Genomic DNA, 15046 nt, shown 5'->3' on the forward strand with positions numbered 1-15046 from the left:
ACAAACCAGTTAACTGACGCTCGGGGGGGCTTCAACACAGAAGATCTATATATAACACTGCTTATCGCATATCCCCATATTACAAATCAGCGTAGAGGATATAGATAATAGATTTTTCTATTGTCTATATCTCAGGTACCATGAGGTGGTTGGCTCTGTTCAAATTCAGAGCACATTGAAAATAATTTAATGTCTTATGATACAGACTTATTTCATTTCATTCAGTCCTGACTCATTGTGACTGAAGGAGACTTAAAGCACAAGCACCAAAGTAACAACAGGCGTAAATGAGCCTTTGAAAGTAAAGTAGAAATGTTCCTCAACTGTGACTGAAAATGTTTCTTTATTCAAATATTTAGAAACAATATAAATTCACATGATTCAAGCAGCCACAGCAAAAACAAACTACCGACAGAGAAGAACCTTGAGCTTCAGGACTCTGTCCAAAGGTCCAAGTTATAGCATCTTTGACCGATGCATTTATGGCGCCAGGACTAACACCGTGTGTGCAGGCTCACTGTCAAAACATAGAGCCACACTATTTTACCTGATAACCTTAAAATAGCAGCTCCATAGTTAGTTTGATCGCACACTGATTATGAAGAGAAAGAATGATGCCGCTTTCATTCCCACATCTTGCCAGCGTCCTCCATGTTCGTACATATCACAGGCTTACTTTACTGATCGGTCGAGAGGGCAGGGAAAGGGTCAAGCAGACAGTGCTCGCCCTCTGCTGGATCAGAGGGCAAACTACATCCGACTGTCCTGATGAGCTTGGAGACTGTAAAGAGACAGCCCTGATTGAACCGAATTATTCACCATGTGTGGCTGCAGGGGGCGCTGTTGCTCTGTAACAGTTACATAGTGTTGCATTAATGAAACAGAGGGAGCATCAGTTACGTTAAACCAAAGTGCAGGATGTGGAAAGTGATCCGCGTCAAACCATTACTGGTGCACAGCTGCCACACTTTCATTAGGCATGTGCAAAACATTTCAATGACGACAAACACTTTCAAAACAACATTTTAGTCAAATACATGACATCTTCCCATTTTAATTTAGGCAGCTGATAAACTCCAAACCTGCTGGATGCCCTTGGAACAAAAGCCAGCTCGTCACACTTATCTGCACATTTCCGGAAGCAGTGTCTTATTTGTCTCGGTGTCACATGATCATCTTTTCAGTCTGTGTTGGTAAATACTTTTATTTATGTACTCGGAGTCCCCACGTCCTTTCTTTGCGCTTTTCCAACCGGGTCAGCGATGATGACGATGCCCCACGCAGCCAAACCTGGGACACAAGCGCAGATGTGTCAGTGATGTTGCACCTGAAATACACAGAGACCCACTCTAACAGGCTTCTTCCACTCACTTGCAGCGAAGGTGATCTGCGCCACGGTGCCCATGGAGGTGGTTCCGCATCGTCGCATCACGTTCCGGGCCTCCATGAACACATAAGCTCCGGCCAGGATCAAACCACCTCCGGAGACGAGCCGGCAGCTCCAGCAGCTCCTGAACTTCGAGCCGGGCTGAGACGCGGGGGCGGCGGCTCGTCCTGTCGGTTCCTCCGGTGCTGTTGACATTGTGCTGTGCTCAGGTGCTAATGCTAATGTATCCCCTGGTTTAGAACGCGTGGAGACAGTAAACGAGCGGGGAAACAAACAGGAAATACGTCGAGCTTCCTGCTTTTTCAAAAGAGAAATACCTTCAAATGCTCAAAGTATTTAAACACTCACAGGAAAGCTCACTTTTCATTTAAAGTCCCAGGTTTGGTTCATGCTGGTTGACAGGAAAGGTGAAATCTGTAAAAGTGCTTCCGGGTGATTCACCTCAAGTTTCCTGTCCTGTATTTTCAAAATAAGAGTTTTGTTTACATCTATTAATGCATGTAGATCATAGGTCACTAACAGGCGGACCGCGGTCCGAGTCCGGACCCAGAAGCCGTCCCTACGGACACGGATCTACAGCCAAAACAGAAGGTTATGATTTAAAACCTGACGGGGCGCTTCTATTTGTAACCGGCGCAGCTTTTGTAGTCTATACGGTAGTGGTTTAGCGGCTGAGGAAACGCACAGACCAATTGCATGCGAGTTAAGCCATCCCACGTGATACTACTCAGCCAATCAAGTCTGTGCATTCCAGGCGGTAAACATTGCGACTCTACAGTGCAGACAGATGAGAGAGTTAGAGGCAAGTTACACATGAAAAGACGGTAGAAAGAAAAAGAAAGATAGCGATACAGGTAGAGAAAACAAAGGGAGAGAACCAGAGGAGTGAGACGGAGAAAGGGAGAGAAATAGACGAAAAAAGTGGGGGAGTGGGATATAAGAGGGGAAGAAAGTGATTCTAAAACTGTTCAATTGTTAAGATGTGTTGAGATTTATTATCTGTAAAATTGGTTGAGACTTTTGAGTCAAGATGTGAAACAGAAAAAGGGAAATTCAAGCTTTTGCTCCCTTTATTTTATTTTTCTGAAGTTAAAGGGGACATAGCATGCAAATTCCACTTTGTTAGTGCTTCTACACGTTAATGTGGGTATCTGGCATGTCTACCAACCCATAAACTCCCTAGGCTACTTAAATAAATATCACACTAAATAGTTAGACATTATGATCTTCCGGACCTTTGCTTCAAGACATTTTCTCTAACTGGACCTCTTTAAATTTTAGTTGAATACCCCTGATGTAGACGAACTGCTGCTTTAGATTGTGTTTTATTTTGGTCACAAGCTACGACCACGTGGATCCACACATGCACATTAAACACTATTATACAGCTTGTTATCGCTTTAACCCTCCTGTTGTTCCTGGGTTGGATTGACCCAGAGTGTGTGTGTGTGTGCGTGTGTGCGCGCGCGCGTGTGCGTGTGTGCGTGCGTGTGATCATACGCAAGCCCTGGCCGGTTAGGGTTAGGGTGACCCAAGGATTGTCATTATCCAATTCTCCTGGGGTAATTGAGACCAATGGATTGTCATGGGAGGGGTCATTTAGACCCCCAGAGAGGGCGCTGTGGTGCTCTGTGGGGTCATTTAGACCCACACCTGGTTCCAATTGAAATCAAGGGGGGTATATTAGACCCACATATAAGTCTCAGTGTGCCACTCTCTCACGGACCATGGCACGATGTCACGTCAGGAGCGTTTCACCAGAGAACAGGTTGTCCAACAGCTATTCTCCCAGCAACCATCCTCTGAACCCGAAGAGGACGCGAAAGAGCCAGACCGAGAAGCGGACGGACAAGGAGATGGAGAAGCAGACCGAGAAGCAGACAGAAAAGCAGACCGAGAAGACAGAGAGGACGGAGACGATGGCGGCGACGACGACGGTGACTACGAAGACGAAGACTACGACCCAGTGGGTGATGCTTCTGCAGATTATTCATCCTTGGAAGAAGAAGGAGGACAAGACCACGGTGACACCACCACCACCACCACCGGCCTCGTGGAAAGAGACCTTCCCGTCAAGAAACGGGGAAATAACATGGTCCTCGAGGGCATACGGCCGAGAGGAGGGCCACTGATCCTTCTCCTCCTCCTCCTCTGCTGCGGCTCAAAGCGGGGTCCCCCGGGGCCCCACGATCCACGCACCAGTGACCTAGCCTCGACGTCCCGCCTGTTCATCACACCGACGGTAGAGAACATCATCCTGGAGGTGACGAATCGGGAGGGTCGTCGAAAATACGGCGACGAATGGAAAGGGATGGACTAGACCGACCTGCGCGCCTACGTAGGGCTGCTGATCTTAGCGGGCGTGTACAGGTCCCGGGGCGAGGCCGCCGCCAGCCTGTGGGACGCCGAGAGCGGCCGGGCGATATTTCGTGCCACGATGCCCCTAAAACTCTTCCACACGTACTCCAGACTGCTGCTCTTCGACGGCCGCGAGATGAGACGCACGAGACGAGCCACGGACAAATTGGCAACCGTGCGAGAGGTCTGGGACGCGTGGGTGTCGCGGCTACCGCACCTCTACAACCCGGGGCCCGAAGTGACCGTGGACGAGCAACTGGTTCCGTTCAGAGTTTAGTCTTTTAAAAAAATATATTATTATGTTATGGTATGTTATGTAGATAGCGGCTGATAGTCCTCGTCCTCATCTCATCTCCTCTCATCTCTTCTCCTGTTTTTCTCCCTAGGCCGGTGTCCTTTCCGTCAGTACATGCCCAGCAAGCCGGCGAAATACGGGATCAAGTCATGGGTGGCCTGCGATGCGAAATCAAGCTACGCTTGGAAGATGCAAGTGTACACCGGAAAGCCGAGCGGCGGACGCCCAGAACGGAACCAGGGGTTGCGGGTAGTGCTCGATGTAACGGAGGGACTGCACGGTCGTAACGTCACGTGCGACAATTACTTAACCTCCTACGAACTCGCGCGGCAGCTCCTGGAGAGGAAGCTCACCGTGGTCAGCACGGTTCGGAAGAACAAGCCCGAGCTCCCGACCGGGCTGCTCGCGGTCAAGGGAAGAGAGGTGTTCTTATCCAAGTTCGCATTCACGCCCACCGCCACTCTGGTGTCCTACATACCAAAGAAAAACAGGAATGTGGTGCTCCTGAGCACATGGCACCCCGAGGCCGACATCAGCGACCGCGAGGACGGGAAACCGGTCATCGTCCTGGACTACAACCGTAACAAAGGTGGCGTGGACAACCTAGACAAGGTGATCGGAACGTACAGCTGCAGGAGGATGACCGCGCGCTGGCCCCTGGTGTCTTTCACAACATTCTCGCCGTCTCTTCCTACAACGCCTTCGTGATATGGAGAGAGATCAACCCAGACTGGATGCCGGGCAAGCGGAACAAGCGGAGAGTGTTCCTAGAGCAGCTGGGAAAGGCTCTCGTGACTCCGTTCATCGCACGAAGGGAGCGCATCCCCTGCACGGACGCGTCCGCCGCGGTTGTGAAGGCTGTAAAAGCCGCCGCCGCACAGAGAGCTCTTGACTACGACGCTCGACCTGAGTGCCCGGCCTCCTCCATAGCCCTAGCAGCAGCCCCGCTCAGGGAGAGGAAGAGGTGTCAGATATGTCCCAGGAAAAAGGACTGTAAAACTCACACCGTGTGTCGCTGGTGTAACAAATACATCTGCAAGGGCAGCTCACTTGTCTATTGCCCTACGTGTGCGTCCTAATGTGGGGTGGGCTATGTGAGGGGGCCAACAGCTGGGGGAAGCAGGGACAACACAAGGGTTAACCAGACAACATGTCAGCTGACTCTGGGGACATTGACCTGACATTTGTCTGTGGTAACTGCTCAGTCTGCTTCACCATCCCAAGGGAGCAGTCATGTGTTTGTCAGTTGCACTTTATGTGGGTTTTTATGTTTTAACGTCGGCTGCTGGTCAAACCGAGTCCGCTCCTGGATCCTCGTACGTCGCCGCCGTGTACGAGCATCACTTGGTCCTGAACCCGGAGCCTTGGGTTCCACTGTCCCGACCCGAGGCTCTGCGACATGTGGAGAAGAACCTGCAGATCTACGAGGAGCAGAGTGAGAAGGCTGCCCAGCAGGTACGTACACACACACACACACACACACACACACACACACACACACACACACACACACACACACACACACACACACACACACACACACACACACACACACACACAAAGTAACCACATACGCACAAAGTAACCACATACACACCAAATATCTACACACACACACAAAGTAACCACACACACGCATAGTAACCACAAACACGCACAAAGTAACCACATACACACCAAATATCTACACACACACACCAAATATCTACACACACACACACAGTTACCACACAATGATGTCACTGTTACCTTGACCTTTGGCCATTTTTATAAGTTCATCTGAGTCCAAATAAACAATTTTACTGAAAACATGTAGCGTCTGGCCACAGGCCGTCACTGGCATGGACGCACAATAAATATCACAATGGTCTCATCCTCCTCTGGTCAGGGGGCCCAGATCCTGGTGTTTCCAGAGGACGGCCTTCACGGTTTCAACTTCAGCCGATCGTCCATCTCTGGTTACCTGGAAACCATTCCTGACCCCCAGCAGGAGAACTGGAATCCCTGCACAGAGCCGGGCAGACACAACAACACTGAGGTGCAGAATCTTAACTTTAATAATTAAGCAGACATTTTGACATTTTTAACTGCTGTGATGAGGTCTTCCCCAAGCCTTCACGCCTCACCTCTGCGCTGCTGTTTCGTAGATTCTCCAGAGGCTGAGCTGTATGGCACGTCGATACAACCTCTACCTGGTGGCCAACATGGCTGACCTGCAACCTTGCCCCCTGACGACCAGCCCTTCCTCCCCCTGTCCGTCTGATGGTCACTGGCAGTTCAACACCAATGTGGTTTTCAGGTGCAGTTTTACCTTAAAGCAACAATATGTCACTCTTACTGAGCAACAGCGCCCTCTGCCACCACTTAGATATATATTCTGTTTGCGTTTTTCATGTAAATATCATCAATGTGTTGAATGCACAGTACATACACACAGTTGACAGTGTTTTGTTTTATACAGGTCTGATGGGCAGCTGGTGGCACGCTACCATAAACACAACCTCTACTTTGAGGAGGCCTTTGACTCACCACCGCAGCCGGAGATCATAACCTTTGAAACACCTTTCGCCGGGACGTTCGGCCTCCTCATCTGCTTTGACATGCTGTTCCAGGAACCCACAGTCACCCTGGTGGAGAGGGTAGAACAATCACACACTAACATTTTGCTTGTGTTTGGTATTTATCTCCTCTTAGTCTCAACCTCTCTTGCAGGGTGTGCGTCAGCTGATCTTCCCCACAGCCTGGATGAACCAGCTCCCCCTGCTGGACTCGATCCAGTTCCAGAAGGCATTCAGCCTGGGTGCCAACGTCACCCTGCTGGCGTCCAACATCCGCAACGACCATCTAATTATGACAGGAAGCGGTATCTACACGCCTTTTTCTGCCACCTACCACCACGCACAGAGAGGAGATGCAGAGGAGGGCAGGCTGCTGGTGGCCAGGGTGCCGGTGTTGGACCCACTGGGTGCGGGGCACAGTGTGACGCAAGAGGAGGGTGCAGTCAGGAAAGAGTTCACATCATCTGCAGATACAGACTCAGGATACCAAGGAAGCTGTTTTGATTCTTCTCATCCTGAAAACACCTCTGCTGTCTCTCCCTCCATGTTGTGTGATCCGTTTACATTCGTCCTCCTGAATAAGACAGAGGGCAAACTTGACGTGTGTCACGGCGATGTCTGCTGTCACCTGCAGTACAGGCAGTCACAACAACAGGGCGGCACTAAAGAGCTCTATGCATTGGGGGCATTTGCTGGCACACACACTGTGAATGGACGCTGGGCCCTGCAGGTATGAGTGAGAAGAATTCAAATCTGGTTTAGGAGACACTTGTCACATTTGTCTCCCTTCTGTCTACAGGTGTGTGCGTTGGTGCGCTGTGCAGGGTTGGAGTCCAGCTCCTGCGGACAGCAAGTGGAAGAGGCAGAGACTAAAATGGACTTCCTGTTGGAGGGGACGTTTGGGACCAGACATGTGTATCCATCAGTATTGGCGAGTCGTTACGTTCTGGAGCAGCCGGGGTACCTGGAGAAGACGGCAGATGGCAGAGTGACCATGAAGCATTCAAACATGACGGGAGGCCTCGTCACGGCCTGTCTGTACGGACGAATGTACCACCTGGACAACGAATGAACTACAGCTGCAGGGATTCGTTGGTGAACAGAAAATTAACCCACTGGAATGATTGTTAGTGATTTCAAGGCAAAAATGCCAAAGATGATGTTTGCTTCTCCAATGTGAGAATTTTATGTATTTTTTATCCCTGTTGGACATGATTGTAAAGTGAATATATTTTAGTTTTAGACTGATGGTTGAAGAGATCAAGACACTTGAGGGTGTCAGCTTGAGCTGCGGGAAATTATGGAGGGAAGTTAACAATTTTCAGCAATTTTAGGATACATTTTTTTAAACCAGAACGGGACCCAGTAGAGTGCATACCCTTCAATTCAGCCAAGCGGCACCAAATTTAACAAACCCAAATACCAGTTCCATAAATGTTTGAATTTTTTTCACCAAGATCTTTGAATTAAAAACAAACGCCTTATCTCAAAATGTTAAAGAACCTGATAGAAAACATTTCTGCATCTGACCCCTGATCCAGACCAAACTTTTATGGGTTATTCCCCAACTGATGTAAAATTCTTCCACAAAATATTGTGATTATATGTTAAGTAGTTTTTAACGTAATCTTGTTTACAAACAAACCAACCAACAAATGAACAAGGGTGAAAACAACCACCTTGGTGGAGGAGACGGAATAGAATTTTGAAGTTTTCATCAACACTAGTACTGACAACTCGGCTGCTACAATTTTTTACAAATTGCAATAAATCAAAAACAAATATCTTTATTCCTTTGTTACTTCATCTTTATAAACATTGCACCAGGTAGTGTTCATCCTCTGCCTGAAAGTTTCTTGGCAGTTTTTATTCATTTCTGTCTCTCACACACACACACAGACACAGTGTCAGCCACTTTCTCCAGTACAGTACACAGACATTAAGTAGTTTACAGCATAGCAGGTTAAAAGTTCCTCGGGTCGCTCATTTGCACCATCAATCCTGAACCAATCATACAGTGAACGGGTCTTACATCCACCTGCTGTCAGAATCACCTCCTTGAGGATTAAATTCATATTTTTCATAGGATTCAATAGCGACTTCCTCTCCCCGGAATCAAGAAGTGGTTCGACATCAGTGATGGAGCAACGTGCGGAAGTAAGAGTCTTCGCCGGCTGCCGCAACAGCTCAGAGAAGAATTAAAACTCAGAAGCACACGAGAGAAAACAGTTCATTGATCTCCTGGTCCCATAAGATTGTCCGTTTGTTTTTTTTCTTTAGACAATGGTGCCAGAAACATGTGTCCTCGCTCGTCTGGTGATTGTACAAGGAAAAACTGACTAGGCTTAAAACCATTCAAGGAAGTATCAGCATTTAAAAAGAAAAATGACATTGCTTTAAATTTTAAAAAGACACTGGCCATGTTACTGACCATGCATTGATCCTGTCTGAGAGAAATGCATTGTGTTTATACCTTCTATATTTTAGTACATTATTTCCAACTTGATGAAAACAAACATGATACACAGACTATTATTATTGAAGAGGTTTACTTAAAAAACAATCTGCCTTTATTTCCCTCTCTGTCCCTTTTCAGTGAACTATTAAGGCTCCTGAGTGGCTGCTTGGCCTGTCAGAACTGTGGGGCTCTGTCCAATAGTCCTCAGTATGTCTCTGAATCTGAGTCATTCATTTCCTCGTCTGCAGATACAGTGGACAGTGGGCGTATCAGTGACGTTAAACCAAAGTGCAGGATGTGGAATGTGCATCCACGTCAAACCATTACTGGTGCACAGCTGCCACACTTTCATTAGTCATGTGCAAAACATTTCAATGACGACAAACACTTTCAAAACAACATTTTAGTCAAATACATGACATCTTCCCAATTTAATTTAGGCAGCTGATAAACTCCAAACCTGCTGGATGCCCTTGGAACAAAAGCCAGCTCGTCACACTTATCTGCACATTTCCAGAAGCAGTGTCTTATTTGTCTCGGTGTCACATGATCATCTTTTCAGTCTCTGTTGGTAAATACTTTTATTTATGTACTCGGAGTCCCCACGTCCTTTCTTTGCGCTTTTCCAACCGGGTCAGCGACGATGACGATGCCCCACGCAGCCAAACCTGGGACACAAGCGCAGATGTGTCAGTGATGTTGCACCTGAAATACACAGAGACCCACTCTGACAGGCTTCTTCCACTCACTTGCAGCGAAGGTGATCTGCGCCACGGTGCCCATGGAGGTGGTTCCGCATCGTCGCATCACGTTCCGGGCCTCCATGAACACATAAGCTCCGGCCAGGATCAAACCACCTCCGGAGACGAGCCGGCAGCTCCAGCAGCTCCTGAACTTCGAGCCGGGCTGAGACGCGGGGGCGGCGGCTCGTCCTGTCGGTTCCTCCGGTGCTGTTGACATTGTGCTGCGCTCAGGTGCTAATGCTAATGTATCCCCTGGTTTAGAACGCGTGGAGACAGTAAACGAGCGGGGAAACAAACAGGAAATACGTCTAGCTTCCTGCTTTTTCAAAAGAGCAATACCCTCAAATGCTCAAAGTATTTAAACACTTGTCACAATCTAAACGCTTGTTATCCCTTTAACCAGACAACATGTCAGCTGACTCTGGGACATTGACCTGACATTTGTCTGAGGTAACTGCTCAGTCTGTTTCACCATCCCAAGGGAGCAGTCATGTGTTTGTCAGTTGCACTTTATGTCGGTTTTTATGTTTTAACGTCGGCTGCTGGTCAAACCGAGTCCGCTCCTGGATCCTCGTACGTCGCCGCCGTGTACGAGCATCACTTGGTCCTGAACCCGGAGCCTTGGGTTCCACTGTCCCGACCCGAGGCTCTGCGACATGTGGAGAAGAACCTGCAGATCTACGAGGAGCAGAGTGAGAAGGCTGCCCGGCAGGTACGCACACACACGCACAAAGTAACCACATACACACCAAATATTTACACAGTTACCACACAATTATGTCACTGTTACCTTGACCTTTGGCCATTTTTATAAGTTCATCTGAGTCCAAATAAACAATTTTACTTTATGAGATAAGATGTTCACAAACAGACAGACGGACAACCTGAAAACATGTAGCGTCTGGCCACAGGCCATCACTGGCATGGACGCACAATAAATATCACAATGGTCTCATCCTCCTCTGGTCAGGGGGCCCAGATCCTGGTGTTTCCAGAGGACGGCCTTCACGGTTTCAACTTCAGCCGATCGTCCTTCTCTGGTTACCTGGAAACCATTCCTGACCCCCAGCAGGAGAACTGGAATCCCTGCACAGAGCCGGGCAGACACAACAACACTGAGGTGCAGAATCTTAACTTTAATAATCAAGCAGACATTTTGACATTTTTAACTGCTGTGATGAGGTCTTCCCCAAGCCTTCACGCCTCACCTCTGCGCTGCTGTTTCGTAGATTCTCCAGAGGCTGAGCTGTATGGCACGTCGATACAACCTCTACCTGGTGGCCAACATGGCTGACCTGCAACCTTGCCCCCTGACGACCAGCCCTTCCTCCCCCTGTCCGTCTGATGGTCACTGGCAGTTCAACACCAATGTGGTTTTCAGGTGCAGTTTTACCTTAAAGCAACAATATGTCACTCTTACTGAGCAACAGCGCCCTCTGCCACCACTTAGATATATATTCTGTTTGCGTTTTTCATGTAAATATCATCAATGTGTTGAATGCACAGTACATACACACAGTTGACAGTGTTTTGTTTTATACAGGTCTGATGGGCAGCTGGTGGCACGCTACCATAAACACAACCTCTACTTTGAGGAGGCCTTTGACTCACCACCGCAGCCGGAGATCATAACCTTTGAAACACCTTTCGCCGGGACGTTCGGCCTCCTCATCTGCTTTGACATGCTGTTCCAGGAACCCACAGTCACCCTGGTGGAGAGGGTAGAACAATCACACACTAACATTTTGCTTGTGTTTGGTATTTATCTCCTCTTAGTCTCAACCTCTCTTGCAGGGTGTGCGTCAGCTGATCTTCCCCACAGCCTGGATGAACCAGCTCCCCCTGCTGGACTCGATCCAGTTCCAGAAGGCATTCAGCCTGGGTGCCAACGTCACCCTGCTGGCGTCCAACATCCGCAACGACCATCTAATTATGACAGGAAGCGGTATCTACACGCCTTTTTCTGCCACCTACCACCACGCACAGAGAGGAGATGCAGAGGAGGGCAGGCTGCTGGTGGCCAGGGTGCCGGTGTTGGACCCACTGGGTGCGGGGCACAGTGTGACGCAAGAGGAGGGTGCAGTCAGGAAAGAGTTCACATCATCTGCAGATACAGACTCAGGATACCAAGGAAGCTGTTTTGATTCTTCTCATCCTGAAAACACCTCTGCTGTCTCTCCCTCCATGTTGTGTGATCCGTTTACATTCGTCCTCCTGAATAAGACAGAGGGCAAACTTGACGTGTGTCACGGCGATGTCTGCTGTCACCTGCAGTACAGGCAGTCACAACAACAGGGCGGCACTAAAGAGCTCTATGCATTGGGGGCATTTGCTGGCACACACACTGTGAATGGACGCTGGGCCCTGCAGGTATGAGTGAGAAGAATTCAAATCTGGTTTAGGAGACACTTGTCACATTTGTCTCCCTTCTGTCTACAGGTGTGTGCGTTGGTGCGCTGTGCAGGGTTGGAGTCCAGCTCCTGCGGACAGCAAGTGGAAGAGGCAGAGACTAAAATGGACTTCCTGTTGGAGGGGACGTTTGGGACCAGACATGTGTATCCATCAGTATTGGCGAGTCGTTACGTTCTGGAGCAGCCGGGGTACCTGGAGAAGACGGCAGATGGCAGAGTGACCATGAAGCATTCAAACATGACGGGAGGCCTCGTCACGGCCTGTCTGTACGGACGAATGTACCACCTGGACAACGAATGAACTACAGCTGCAGGGATTCGTTGGTGAACAGAAAATTAACCCACTGGAATGATTGTTAGTGATTTCAAGGCAAAAATGCCAAAGATGATGTTTGCTTCTCCAATGTGAGAATTTTATGTATTTTTTATCCCTGTTGGACATGATTGTAAAGTGAATATATTTTAGTTTTAGACTGATGGTTGAAGAGATCAAGACACTTGAGGGTGTCAGCTTGAGCTGCGGGAAATTATGGAGGGAAGTTAACAATTTTCAGCAATTTTAGGATACATTTTTTTAAACCAGAACGGGACCCAGTAGAGTGCATACCCTTCAATTCAGCCAAGCGGCACCAAATTTAACAAACCCAAATACCAGTTCCATAAATGTTTGAATTTTTTTCACCAAGATCTTTGAATTAAAAACAAACGCCTTATCTCAAAATGTTAAAGAACCTGATAGAAAACATTTCTGCATCTGACCCCTGATCCAGACCAAACTTTTATGGGTTATTCCCCAACTGATGTAAAATTCTTCCACAAAATATTGTGATTATATGTTAAGTAGTTTTTAACGTAATCTTGTTTACAAACAAACCAACCAACAAATGAACAAGGGTGAAAACAACCACCTTGGTGGAGGAGACGGAATAGAATTTTGAAGTTTTCATCAACACTAGTACTGACAACTCGGCTGCTACAATTTTTTACAAATTGCAATAAATCAAAAACAAATATCTTTATTCCTTTGTTACTTCATCTTTATAAACATTGCACCAGGTAGTGTTCATCCTCTGCCTGAAAGTTTCTTGGCAGTTTTTATTCATTTCTGTCTCTCACACACACACACAGACACAGTGTCAGCCACTTTCTCCAGTACAGTACACAGACATTAAGTAGTTTACAGCATAGCAGGTTAAAAGTTCCTCGGGTCGCTCATTTGCACCATCAATCCTGAACCAATCATACAGTGAACGGGTCTTACATCCACCTGCTGTCAGAATCACCTCCTTGAGGATTAAATTCATATTTTTCATAGGATTCAATAGCGACTTCCTCTCCCCGGAATCAAGAAGTGGTTCGACATCAGTGATGGAGCAACGTGCGGAAGTAAGAGTCTTCGCCGGCTGCCGCAACAGCTCAGAGAAGAATTAAAACTCAGAAGCACACGAGAGAAAACAGTTCATTGATCTCCTGGTCCCATAAGATTGTCCGTTTGTTTTTTTTCTTTAGACAATGGTGCCAGAAACATGTGTCCTCGCTCGTCTGGTGATTGTACAAGGAAAAACTGACTAGGCTTAAAACCATTCAAGGAAGTATCAGCATTTAAAAAGAAAAATGACATTGCTTTAAATTTTAAAAAGACACTGGCCATGTTACTGACCATGCATTGATCCTGTCTGAGAGAAATGCATTGTGTTTATACCTTCTATATTTTAGTACATTATTTCCAACTTGATGAAAACAAACATGATACACAGACTATTATTATTGAAGAGGTTTACTTAAAAAACAATCTGCCTTTATTTCCCTCTCTGTCCCTTTTCAGTGAACTATTAAGGCTCCTGAGTGGCTGCTTGGCCTGTCAGAACTGTGGGGCTCTGTCCAATAGTCCTCAGTATGTCTCTGAATCTGAGTCATTCATTTCCTCGTCTGCAGATACAGTGGACAGTGGGCGTATCAGTGACGTTAAACCAAAGTGCAGGATGTGGAATGTGCATCCACGTCAAACCATTACTGGTGCACAGCTGCCACACTTTCATTAGTCATGTGCAAAACATTTCAATGACGACAAACACTTTCAAAACAACATTTTAGTCAAATACATGACATCTTCCCAATTTAATTTAGGCAGCTGATAAACTCCAAACCTGCTGGATGCCCTTGGAACAAAAGCCAGCTCGTCACACTTATCTGCACATTTCCAGAAGCAGTGTCTTATTTGTCTCGGTGTCACATGATCATCTTTTCAGTCTCTGTTGGTAAATACTTTTATTTATGTACTCGGAGTCCCCACGTCCTTTCTTTGCGCTTTTCCAACCGGGTCAGCGACGATGACGATGCCCCACGCAGCCAAACCTGGGACACAAGCGCAGATGTGTCAGTGATGTTGCACCTGAAATACACAGAGACCCACTCTGACAGGCTTCTTCCACTCACTTGCAGCGAAGGTGATCTGCGCCACGGTGCCCATGGAGGTGGTTCCGCATCGTCGCATCACGTTCCGGGCCTCCATGAACACATAAGCTCCGGCCAGGATCAAACCACCTCCGGAGACGAGCCGGCAGCTCCAGCAGCTCCTGAACTTCGAGCCGGGCTGAGACGCGGGGGCGGCGGCTCGTCCTGTCGGTTCCTCCGGTGCTGTTGACATTGTGCTGCGCTCAGGTGCTAATGCTAATGTATCCCCTGGTTTAGAACGCGTGGAGACAGTAAACGAGCGGGGAAACAAACAGGAAATACGTCGAGCTTCCTGCTTTTTCAAAAGAGCAATACCCTCAAATGCTCAAAGTATTTAAACACTTGTCACAATCTAAACGCTTGTTATCCCTTTAACCAGACA

The 15046-nt window shown here is 47.7% G+C and overlaps 6 protein-coding genes across 9 annotated transcripts in view; 3 read left to right on the top strand and 3 right to left on the bottom strand.

The window, feature by feature from the left end:
• Window positions 1-8297, top strand: part of snx13 (sorting nexin 13) — a 30158-nt gene extending 21861 nt beyond the window's left edge. For all 3 annotated transcript variants that reach the window (XM_034600661.1, XM_034600663.1, XM_034600664.1), the window contains exon 26: window positions 8288-8297. The gene's annotated coding sequence lies outside the window, so the exon portion shown is untranslated. The remainder of the gene's footprint in view (window positions 1-8287) is intronic.
• LOC117770880 (distal membrane-arm assembly complex protein 1-like) lies at window positions 327-1856 on the bottom strand. 2 transcript variants are annotated; one of them, XM_034600678.1, is made up of 3 exons: window positions 1736-1856; window positions 1372-1617; window positions 327-1290 (listed from the first exon to the last, which is right to left on the bottom strand). In XM_034600678.1, the coding sequence occupies exons 1-3, from the start codon at window positions 1752-1754 to the stop codon at window positions 1208-1210; spliced, it is 348 nt and encodes a 115-aa protein (XP_034456569.1). In that variant the 5' UTR covers window positions 1755-1856; the 3' UTR covers window positions 327-1207. The 2 variants fall into 2 exon arrangements, with proteins under 2 accessions (XP_034456569.1, XP_034456570.1); XM_034600679.1 differs by having other exon boundaries at window positions 1372-1829.
• On the top strand, window positions 5193-7942 carry LOC117770876 (biotinidase-like). The gene is made up of 6 exons (XM_034600672.1): window positions 5193-5495; window positions 5929-6078; window positions 6188-6339; window positions 6502-6679; window positions 6753-7328; window positions 7398-7942. Exons 1-6 carry the CDS (start codon window positions 5274-5276, stop codon window positions 7668-7670), a joined length of 1551 nt encoding a protein of 516 aa, XP_034456563.1. The 5' UTR covers window positions 5193-5273; the 3' UTR covers window positions 7671-7942.
• Window positions 8298-8518: 221 nt separating the features above from the next.
• LOC117770882 (distal membrane-arm assembly complex protein 1-like) lies at window positions 8519-10102 on the bottom strand. The gene is made up of 2 exons (XM_034600681.1): window positions 9806-10102; window positions 8519-9724 (listed from the first exon to the last, which is right to left on the bottom strand). Exons 1-2 carry the CDS (start codon window positions 10014-10016, stop codon window positions 9642-9644), a joined length of 294 nt encoding a protein of 97 aa, XP_034456572.1. The 5' UTR covers window positions 10017-10102; the 3' UTR covers window positions 8519-9641.
• Window positions 9674-12783, top strand: LOC117770877 (biotinidase-like). Its single transcript, XM_034600673.1, has 6 exons — window positions 9674-10511; window positions 10770-10919; window positions 11029-11180; window positions 11343-11520; window positions 11594-12169; window positions 12239-12783. The coding sequence occupies exons 1-6, from the start codon at window positions 10290-10292 to the stop codon at window positions 12509-12511; spliced, it is 1551 nt and encodes a 516-aa protein (XP_034456564.1). The 5' UTR covers window positions 9674-10289; the 3' UTR covers window positions 12512-12783.
• A 276-nt stretch (window positions 12784-13059) lies between these two features.
• On the bottom strand, window positions 13060-15001 carry LOC117770881 (distal membrane-arm assembly complex protein 1-like). Its single transcript, XM_034600680.1, has 2 exons — window positions 14647-15001; window positions 13060-14565 (listed from the first exon to the last, which is right to left on the bottom strand). Exons 1-2 carry the CDS (start codon window positions 14855-14857, stop codon window positions 14483-14485), a joined length of 294 nt encoding a protein of 97 aa, XP_034456571.1. The 5' UTR covers window positions 14858-15001; the 3' UTR covers window positions 13060-14482.
• Window positions 15002-15046: the final 45 nt, after the last annotated feature.

The sequence above is a fragment of the Hippoglossus hippoglossus genome, chromosome 11, assembly GCF_009819705.1.
Source record: "Hippoglossus hippoglossus isolate fHipHip1 chromosome 11, fHipHip1.pri, whole genome shotgun sequence".
NCBI classification, from domain to species: Eukaryota; Metazoa; Chordata; class Actinopteri; order Pleuronectiformes; family Pleuronectidae; genus Hippoglossus; species Hippoglossus hippoglossus.